Genomic DNA, 11,279 nt, shown 5'->3' with positions numbered 1-11,279 from the left:
ATCATACAGGCGGACAGGACAATCATGCCCCTCCGTCCTCCACTCTGCCCACCTTCACCCAGTATGTCACATGCCACACCAGAGACAATAAGACACTGGATCTTCTGTATGCCAACACCAGGGAGGCATATTCATCAACACCTCTTCCTCCCCTGGGCAGATCTGACCACAACCTGGTGCACCTCCTGCCTGTGTATGCCACCCTTGCACAGAAGCAGCCAGCTGTGACCCGCACAGTTAGACAATGGTCCGAGGGAGCCGATGAGGCTCTGAGGGACTGTTTTGAGTCTACTGTGTGGGGGGTATTCAGTGACGCCCACGGGGAGGACATTGACGGTCTCACCGACTGCATCACGGACTATATCAACTTCTGTGTTGAGAACACCATACCCACCAGGACTGTACGGTGCTTCTCAAATGGCAAACCCTGGGTCTCTCCGGAGATAAAGAGAAGAGGGTCTTTAGGACGGGTAACAAGGAGAATCTGAGGACTGTTCAGAGGGAGCTGAGGCTGAAGATCAGGAAGATAAAAATATCATATCTACAGGAAGAGGGTGGAGGACCAGCTGCAGCTGAATGACATCAGCGGAGTCTGGAAGGGCCTCAAGGTGATGTCTGGGTTCAAGGGGCCCAACCAACAGCCTGTGGGGGACCAACAGTGGGTGAATGAGCTGAACTTATTCAACTTCCTGCTGCAGCGATGCCTCTCTCACCTGGAAAAGGCTGGAAGCACTGTGAGAGTCATGTTCTTCGACTTCTCCAGTGCCTTCAACACCATCCAGCCTTTGCTTGAGGGACAAGCTGGTGCAGACCACTACCTCAGTGCATGGATCCAGGACTACCTCACCAACCGTCCACATTATGTGGGGATACAGGGGTGTGAGTCAGACCGGGTCTCCTGTAGCACGGGGACTCCACAACGAACTGTTCCGACTCCATTCCTCTTCACCATCAACAACTCTGACGTCTACCTGCAAAAGTTCTCTGCCGACTCTGCAATCGTCGGCCTCATCTCTGCCGACAATGACAGGGAGTACAGAGAACTGAACCAGGACTTTTTGGAATCGTGCCAGCAGAACCGCCTCCACATTAACTCCAGTAAGACCAAGGAGCTGGTAGTGCACTTCATCCTTGATAAACGTTCTCCTCCGGTAGCAGTGAGCATCCAGGGACTGTACATTGAGATTATAAGATCTTATAAATACCTTGGTGTTCACCTGAACAATAAACTGGACTGACCACGCACATGCACTTCATAAAAAGGGACAGCGCAGACTCTTTCTGCTCTGTGGTAGCATCAGCCATCTTTTATGGAGTGATCTTCTGGAGCAGCAGCATGGCAGCGGCTGACAGGAAGAGGCTGAACAAGCTGCTCAAGAAGGCCAGCAGCGTGCTGGTGTCCTCTGGATACTGTGGAGGTGGTGGTGGGGGACGGGAGGATGATGGCAAATCTCCCGTCCCTGATGAACCACACCTCCCACCCCATGCAAAACACTCTAGCAGCTCCTTCAGCCACTAGCTGATTCATCCCCGGTGTCTGAGGGAGAGGTTCCACAAGTCCTTCCTTTCTTCTCGCTGCTGCCAGGCTGCACAACACACTGCAGTAGATCGCTGGAGATCCTGTCAAACTCAGTACTTTATTTTTCCTCCGTATATTTAGTATTAGTATTTAGTATTGTTATCGTGGTTTATATTTATTTCCTATTAATGCTCTGATGTGCACCGCTGCTTTGATTTCAAAATGTCCCCACTGTGGGACTAATAAAGGAATATCTAATCTAAATGAAGTTTGTTTTTAATTTTTACCAGCTCATTCCTAAACAGCTTTTTGAACACTTACGCAGTAATATTAATAAAGCAAGATTCTAATGAAAACTACATGTGCCATCATAGAATTGATTATACACTATGTGGCACTTTGTAGTTACATAACTTTACAGATGTGTGTTTGGTCTGTGTGGCTTTGAAACAATCATTGCAGACAGGTCTGTATGTCAGTCGGCTTTCCTTCAGTCTGCAATGTAGAAAAAGTACTTACACTTTTCACTTCTGGCATCGTTTTAAAAAAAAAGCCGAAGACAGTTGGCGCTTGACGCCACTCAGTGTGAGCGCTGCCTGTGTGTGCAGTCAATGCGCGCAGACAGCTCGACATGGAGCGGAGCAAAATCATATCGCTTTAAGCGTAAGGATTACTTGTTAGTATCAATACATCGTGCAACATTACTGCAGTATATGTAGCAGGCTGTCAGCTAACCCAAACCCCACCAAACACTCTAGACATCTTAACCCTTGTGTTGCCTTCGGGTCAATTTGACCCGATTCAATGTTTCACCCTCCTGTTACCTTTATATTTACTAACATCTTTTACCCTTGAGGTCAATATGACCCCAGCTATTAAAATCTCCTGAAAATTATTAGAATTAATATTGTTTTCCAAGTTTAAGTGTGAGGTACTTTATGTTTGTTTGTTGACTCCCGAAAGAACACCGACATTAAACATTGAATCGGGTCAAATTGACCCGAAGGCGACAGGAGGGTTAAATATTGAATCGGGTCAAAATGACCCGAAGGCAACACAAGAGTTAACGCTGATTGGCCAAGACTCGACATATCCCATCAAAGATGTTTTATTGCGAAGACCACCACATCACTGTAATCGACGCCAGTTGCGTGATGAGGATCTAAAAAAAGAAATTCGTTGGAATTTTTATTTGACAAAAATATAGTTAACAAATCTATTTGACTCATGACTCATTCACACAAAAACAATTATATAGATGTATAAACATTAGTTTCATCTGTAAATAAGCACATACAGGTGCAAAGTTAATGCATAAACATTGATACAAATTTGTATGTGTACTTTATGATAGTTTTGTTGGGCTTACAGGTACTGTGTGTGTGTGTGACTGTGTAATAAAACCTCATATGGAGGATTTGACAGTCTCACAGCAGCAAGTAGCATATGACTCCACCCCGCTGGAGACATTCCCATCTCACAGCAGCAGGTAGCGGGTGACTTTGCCCCCCCGGAGCTCCCGGAGCCGTTGGCAGTGCCGCAGCATGTTCAGGATCCCTTGGAACCGTTTGTCCGTCTTCATCTGAGTGAACTCTCGAATGTCGTCCTCCACCACAAAGAACTGACCTGGAGACATTTGGACAAAGATAAATCCGTCACACATTCAAGCTTTTTAGATGAGTGGATGCTCAATGCTGCATTTGAAGGGTTTTGAAAACCACAGGGTTTCAAACATTTAAACATTTTGGAGTGTTAGTATTTCTTGAGCAGCAGAAATACAATCCGTTTACATACAAGATTAATAAAGTAAATATTTTGAACAAATTAATTGTCTTTTCTCATAAAAGAATCAAAAAGAGATCGAGATCAGTATCAATACTAGGGCTGCAACAACAAATCGATAAAATCGATTATTAAAATAGTTGGCAACGAATTTCATCATCGATTCGTTGTCGCGAGATTATTACGGCACTCAATAAGTCGCGGAGAATAAAATTTGATTTGAGCGCTGAGCCGCGCAGGAGAAACGAGAGCAGAGCGGAGGGAGAGGACAGACCATAATGTTGCGTTGTGAGAGCCAATCAGCATTGAGCTGCTCCTCCGTTAGTGAATCTAATTGGCTGCTGCTGCCCTCGTGGCGCTGGAAGCGGAAGTCATTTACGTCGTCGGAGACATTCACGGAGCTGTGTGCGCCTACGGGTGATGTCATGAACCCAGACACCAGGGCGCTAGATATTACGACGTGTGTGGCATTTCCACAAGAGTATAACGTAGAAAAGTGGTTATTTTTTCGTGGCGGATGGCGGACAATATTTTTCCACGGAGAAAGGCAACAGAGATAAGCCATGCCCCCTCGCCGACACGTATGACCCACAAAGGAGAGTAAAGCGCTGCCAGTTCTGTTTGTGACGGGTTCATATACATGACCAATGAACAGGGTTCATCCACATGCTGACCAGTGGATCTCCAGGACCTTTCCAGGAATTTAAACCAAATTTCCATGATTAAACATTTTGTGAAAACTCGGTGTATACATGAACAAGTGAGAAGATGTTGTGTTTAAACTAACAATGAGAATTCCAAAGCATACCGTATATATTCCATTAAAATTAATATTTGAATACAACACATTTGCATTACTTTTCCAAAAATTGCCAATTACTTTTCTAGGCCTAGAAATAGCCATTTAAAAACTCCATGACTTTTCCAGGTTTTCCATGACCATACGAACCCTGTTTTGAATAAAGGGTTGAAAATTACAGTTTTGTTTTTTTATCCGATTAATCTTAAAAATAATCAACAGATTAATCGATTATCAAAATAATCGTTAGTTGCAGCCCTAATCAATACCATCCCTCAGGTTGTAAAGGTAACATTATTTTAGTTGCAGCGTGTCATTTGTTTGTTTTTATCCAAAGTTCAGAGTTTAAACTTATCAACATTAAACTCACAGGTTTACAGGGACCGTTTTGGACGTTACACACATGTTTATGGGCTTAATAATTAAACATATGAATGAATTATGTCCGTTTACCATGTTTTACTGCAGAGCAAACCCAAACTCAGCAGCTCTGCATTAGGATGTTATATAACATGTTCCCTCTTAAAATAAACTTTAGTTTCATTGAATGCATTTATGTTTCTACTAAACTAAAAATGACTGGCATGTCTCGATACAAGGTGTCAAATATTAATAACTAGGGACTTTGATACCCTGCCCAAATATCCTAATACAATACCACAACTATCTAAAACATCAGGAGACGTCCTGTAAAGCTGCAAAACATGGAACCTAAGAAAAAGGTCATTAACAATGTTAAAGTTTGTAATAAATATATATCTTAGTTTGTGAATTTTTCTTATGGAATGTAAAACGCAAGGAATGCAACAGCTCTCTCTTCCGGTAAGCGTATTGCATCACTTCCGGTTGCCAGCTTAGCGGCGAGCATGACTTCTTCCTCTCCCTCTTGCTCAGTGTGTCTCATGTAGTTATTTCCCTGCCTCCTTTAATGATAACGATACATGCAACAAGTGTAGTTTATTTTGCTAGGCTGGAGGCAGGTCTAATTGGATTAGAGGCACGGCTCCGCACCATCGAAGCTCAAACGTTAGCTCAGTTTCTTTTTTCATAAATTTGGAAACATTTCTACATTTGTTTATTCCTGTCAAGATGGGATGCTGAGTAATTAATGAGAAATAAAATAAACTTTTTTATTTTAGCAAATGGCTGCAATGACACAAAGAGTGAAAAATGTAAAGGGGTCTGAATACTTTCCGTATCCACTGTATGTATGAGATAGAGATTATAATTATATATATATATATACTGTAATGGTAAAATATAGTCATATCATATTATATGAAAGTATAGCTTAGGTGATCAGTAGTTTATTGGGAGAGTGATTTGGGGAAGCGGGAACATAAGGATGAACCAGCCTGCCGTCATAAATCTAATGGCTTTTCACAGCGGGGGGTTATGGAAACAGATACGTTCTCGGGGGCCTAATCAAGATAAGGAGCTGACCTTTCCGTCGGAGAGAGGACTTCTTTGAAGTTGTCATATCATTTAGAATCAACACTTTTGTTTGAACGGGGCCAAGAGGTGTCATCTAAATTTGTATATAGAAGGCTGTGATTGTTGCTTCGTTGAATCTTGTGTCACAGAGTTCCCTTAGAGCTGTGACAGAAGTTTCCTCCTTGCAAGGAATAAAACAGATTAAGGCAATTTTGATACAGAGACTTCATTCCTTCTTTCCAGATTAACAGAGAAAATCTTCCACTACAATACATACTACGTATGTTTGTTTTATCATATGGATGTACAGCAGGGGTGCTCANGCTCTGGCAGAAATGACATGCTTCTGCTGTAATGTGGCGCTATAGAGAAAGTGACAGGGGGGTGGACCAATTTTTTTTATGTCATGCGATCTACCAATACTACGCCGCGATCGACCGGTCGATCGCGATCGACGTATTGAGCACCCCTGATGTACAGGATCAGAATTCATTGAGGATGCTCTTTGCTTCATTGATCAGGCTCCTGTGTCATCAATGGGTCGTAGTAAAAAAACTGATCATAGTAAAAACAAGCTGGTCGTAGTGAACAAATTGGTCATAGTAAAAAAACTGGTCGTCCTAAACAAACTGGTCATAGTAAACAAACTGGTCATCGTAAAAAAACTGATCGTAGTAAACAAGCTGATCGTAGTAAACAAACTGATCGTAGTCAACAAACTAGTCGTAAACAAGCTGCTCTGGTGTACCTTTGGTCTCCTCGATCTTGAAGCGCTGGTGCAGCTCGTGTAGTATTAGTAAACAAACTGATCGTAAACAAGCTGGTGTACCTTTGGTCTCCTTGGTCTCCTCGCTCTTGAAGCGCTGCTGCAGCTTGCGCGTCTGGTTGCTCAGGGTTTTCGCACCCTGGTGGAGGATCTTGTACTTGGCGCTCAGCGCCGCGTTAATGCTCTGCACCGCCACGTTGAGTTGATGGTACGACACGCGACCTTTCATGTACCTGACGGGACACCAAGGTCAGAAAGCATCAATGGTAATACCAAAACAATGTTCCTCAACACCTACGTATGGATAATCATTAGAACAGGTCTTAACACATGCTAATACACGTGACATGCGAGGCGTTAAAATGAAGGTGGATATCTACATTTAAAACACAGAACAAGTTATTTAAATATTGTAGCCTTAATTTCTTTAGGCATAGCCAAACAATATTTGGTGGTACATATGAGCTCAGAGAGGTCCACAATGCTCTATCTTTAACATGGGCTGCACTGGCCAGACCACATCTTTCACCCTTTAAAGAGTTACCTTTTATTATTAAATCAGTTCTCATACATATTGGTAACATGTTATGTTCATGATTGTAATCAGGAATCAAAAAGGTGCAGATGAACACAGTAAGATCAGGGGGCATTACACAGCCATGGACAGATTTATGAACACAATCAATTACCATATGTTATCATGCTGGAGGTTAGTGAGAAGGGGAACTTACGATGGGATGCTCTCAAACTCTGGCACCGTGATGATTTCAACCTCTTTGACCACGATCCTGGTGGGCCTTTTGACATGTTCGGGCTGGACTGGCTGAACATCGGCAGTTTCCTTCTGGCTCGTTAGCAGTTCTCCTCGACTGAGAGTAGAGAAGGAATAACCACAAAGAGATGAGGCTTGTTACCGGTTCACCTCACTAAAAGAAGAGAAGAAATAACCACAAAGAGATGAGGCTTGTTACCGGTTCACCTCACTAAAAGAAGAGAAGGAATAAACAGAGATGAGACTCATTACCGGTTCTCCTCACTAAGAGAAGAGACAGAATAACTCGTCAGTATTTCAGTCGCATGGTACTGGAAGTTTGGATGAATACTGGAAAACAAAGCCCCCTAAAAAACCTGGGGAGAAGCTATGAACGCTGCATTTAACTTATAACACAATATGTTCTGAATAATATAGGTTATGTATTGTATTTAGTTCTGACTGAGGCTGACCCGACAGCAGCAGGTTTGACTCTTTAAACTGAGCAGCCGTCTATCGGACCGACTGATTTATTCCGTAAATGCTTTAAATGACTCAACTCGTTGACACACATTCAGAGCAGTTGTTCCATTGATCATCATCACTTCATGTCCGTGGCGTTCTCACCTCGCTGGGCCTTTGTTCTTCCTGGGCATGTGAGCAGGGATGTTCTCCTCAAGGTGCTGGACATCCTGCACATTCATCTGGAATAACTCCTCAAGTTCCTGAAACACATTCAAATCTAATCATGAAGTATGGTTCAAGTTAGTTTGAAGCTCCATTTAAGGGGGGGGGGGGCTGTCTTTGTATGGAGGACTTGAAATGACTTAAATATAAATAAATAAATACAAGAATAAGTAAATAAATGCTTAAATAAATGTATAAATAAATAAACACAGGAATAAATAAATAAATGCTTAAATAAATGTATAAATAAATACAGGAATAAATAAATAAATGCTTGAATAAATAAATACAAGAATAAATATATAAATAAATACAGGAATGAATAAATATAAGTTATAACTCAACAGGACATCATTAAATAAATGTATTTCTACATTTCTGTATTTCTTCATTTATTTATATCTCTATTTATGTGTCCACACGTATTTCTTCATTTATTTATGTGTGACATTTATGTGTCCTTGTATGCAAATGAGCTGGGGTGGTCCAAACCTCATTGTTAAACAGGATTGGTCAAGTAGGAGAGCAAGACAGAGGCAATCGATCCCTAGCACTTGAACCTGTAGACGAACAGCGTATATTATGCGTTCTTGTCTGTACATTCTAAATACTACTGTTGTTGAGTCACGGAATGTAATTTAAGGATGTTTTCAGCCGGGAAGTTAGTAGTTTAAGCATAAATTCTGTGCTCGGTTTTATTGAGATTCAGCCTAATAAGGATATGCGACGGAGATTTGAGGTCCTGCTTGCGGGACCACTGAGCTCCACAGCGCCAGGCGGTCATGTGTGGCCGCAGAGAGCAGCCTGATCTCGGCAGGACTTTTTTAAATGCTCCGTTGGCTCTGACGTCTCCGTAGCGGCTAAACATGAGATATAATTAGGTTTTGGAGGATCTAAAGAGAACAAAGAGTATATTATTTATTAAAAGATAAAGTTAAGTCAAATTGACTGAGGGTTAAGATTCATAACTTCATATTGTAGCGACCCTGGGTCAGGAAAGCTACGATACGTTATATTACCGTTTATTCGGGAACAAGGACCAGGCTACTGTGGGCGGAGCCTACGCCAAACGACAGTGAACACCGCAACACATTCTACTCCACTGTAAAGTATTTTACAGTGATTAATTGGAGTAAATTCATGAGCAAGAACAGTTGATGTGGTGACGTCACAAGACCAGAAAGACGGTCCTGCGTCCTTGAGTATGTGTAGTCCCAAGACCAGACTGCAAAAGAACACAAGTCTGTACTCAGTGTAGTTAGAATTGATAAACGGCTGAAGTAAAAAAGCTGTCTCGGCTAACTTCTGCAACGGTGAGCTGAGCGAGCCAACTTCAGCATCATGTGCCAGGCAGAAGTAGTAGAGCATAACACACCAGGTGCATTTCACTTTAATGACCAATCATGCTTTAGACAGAGGTTCAGACCGCCCCAGCTCATTTGAATATAAGGACACATAAATGTCACACATAAATAAATGAAGAAATACTTGTGGACACATGAATAGAGACAAAAATAAATGAAGAAATACAGAAATGTAGAAATACATTTATTTAATGATGTCCTGTTTTGTTATAACTTACATTTATTCATTCCTGTATTTATTTATTAATACATTTATTCTTGTATTTATTCATGCATTTATTTAAACATTTATTTAAGCATTCATTTATTTCTATATTTATTCATGCATTTAATTATATATTTATCTATACGCAAGTCATTTTAAGTCCTCCATATCTTTGATGTCATATGCGTTTAGATTAAAGAGAAGATGATTGAATAAAATATTGACATTAAATCAGAGAAGTGATTAATATTTATTTGAATAGTAAATTTTTTGTCCACCAGGGGCACTGAAATGTTTATTTTACACTCTAAAATGTCCGGTTTTCTATATGCTGTTCTTTAATAACTACAATTTATATTATACGTGTCCAAAACGCAGGTTGTGTAAAAAAATACACAACAAATTGATGCCGAGAGTTATCTGGTTAAATATCATTATTGTCCACTGGCCAAGTTTCAATTTAATGCAGCCATAGAGACGACCTGCATCTGTTGCACAGCTGGATGTCTACAACTGAAGCAGCTGCATCAAGTGATGATTCAACATGACCTTCAGCCTCCAGCTGCTTGACTCCACACCGACTTCAGCCTCCAGCTGCTTGACTCCACACAGACTTCAGCTTTTTGACTCCACACAGACTTTAACCTTCAGCTCACCTTCAGCTGCTCCAGTTGCTCTTTCTGCCGACCAACACATTTCTCAAACTCCTCCAAAAGTTTTTCGAGTGTGGCCAATTCTTGTGCAAGTTTCTTTCTTTGGGGCAACTCTGAAATGTAGAGAGAAACAAACATGAAACATTGTAATGACAAACATAATAATAATCTCTGCAGCATACCGACAGCAGACAGCTCCAGCATGCGGTGTAGGGATGAGAGCCGCTCCTCGATGTGCTGGCTGATGTCCTGCAGCTCACTCATTGTGCTGAACACATGAGAAACATCACACACTGACCACACAATTTACATCAGAGGTATTCAACTAAAATTGAAAGCGGTCCAGTTAGAGACATTTACTTGTAGCAAAGGTCCAAAAGATCATAATATCTAACTATTTAGTGTGATATATATTTAAGTAGCCTGGTAGTTGCATGTAATCAATACCTGTCAAATCAAATGAGTTCAGTACGATCAAAACACTTTAACAATATTTATTATCACGTAACATAGAACTGGACTGGAATATGTGACTGCAGATATGTATAATGTTCTCATGAACTAAATAAAAGTAGTGCTGCATTTTAAAATGAATACAAAGTGAAAACTGTGCATGTTCAAATAAAGTGCTTAACTTCAGAAAAATAATATAAAAGGGAGGAAAAGCTTGAATTTCCCCATTTCCGTTTCACAGTCGCAACCAATTTTACAGATAATAAATCCCAACATATCTTAACAATTTAACAGTTTTAGTCTTATATCCCACTGCCAACTTTTTTGCTCAGTGGGAGAATTGAGCTCTAGCTTGTCCTGCTAGGATTTTAAACCTGGTCTTGAATAGTCAGGGCCATTCTCATGCACATGTGGAGGTGCTCATTGGTGAGCCTCGAACAATATTTATTTTTGATGATGTTCATTGTGGAGAAAGCTGCCTCACAGTTGTAGGTGGAGCCAAACATGGTTAAGATGTATAATGCAACTTTCCTCAGACCTAGGAAAGCTGTCTGGAGACAGAAAGTGGAAGGGTCAGTTCTTAGGAACTGCTCTTTCAGGGACACATCTGCTTGGAGATCAACTAGTTGCATCTGGAGAGGCCCATAATTTACCAATTTAAAGTGCTGGGTGACTTCTTTTGAGAAGCCCCTGACATCAGTGATGATAAATGGGTTCTGAATGAACATGGTGAGCTGCTGTCCAAAGCTGAAGCTGTCGAAACGGTTGCTGAAGTTTATGATCAGCTCATCAGTGAAGTCAACAAAAGACATCTCTCTCTCCCTGAACCTGGACTGCTGGGACTGTCTCTTATACACATCAAAGAA

The 11,279-nt window shown here is 41.2% G+C and overlaps 1 protein-coding gene across 3 annotated transcripts; it reads right to left on the bottom strand.

Annotated features, from left to right (window-relative positions):
* Positions 1–2,611: 2,611 nt before the first annotated feature.
* Positions 2,612–11,205, bottom strand: ska1 (spindle and kinetochore associated complex subunit 1). Of its 3 annotated transcripts, none has more exons than XM_056411281.1 (6): positions 10,143–11,201; positions 9,964–10,073; positions 7,679–7,776; positions 7,032–7,169; positions 6,364–6,533; positions 2,612–3,145 (listed from the first exon to the last, which is right to left on the bottom strand). In XM_056411281.1, the coding sequence occupies exons 1-6, from the start codon at positions 10,222–10,224 to the stop codon at positions 2,997–2,999; spliced, it is 747 nt and encodes a 248-aa protein (XP_056267256.1). In that variant the 5' UTR covers positions 10,225–11,201; the 3' UTR covers positions 2,612–2,996. The 3 variants fall into 3 exon arrangements, with proteins under 3 accessions (XP_056267256.1, XP_056267257.1, XP_056267255.1); XM_056411282.1 differs by having other exon boundaries at positions 7,679–7,793; positions 10,143–10,228; XM_056411280.1 differs by having other exon boundaries at positions 9,964–11,205.
* Positions 11,206–11,279: the final 74 nt, after the last annotated feature.

Source organism: Pseudoliparis swirei, unplaced genomic scaffold, assembly GCF_029220125.1.
Source record: "Pseudoliparis swirei isolate HS2019 ecotype Mariana Trench unplaced genomic scaffold, NWPU_hadal_v1 hadal_194, whole genome shotgun sequence".
NCBI classification, from domain to species: Eukaryota; Metazoa; Chordata; class Actinopteri; order Perciformes; family Liparidae; genus Pseudoliparis; species Pseudoliparis swirei.
This window is presented reverse-complemented; position numbering and strand designations above follow the sequence as displayed.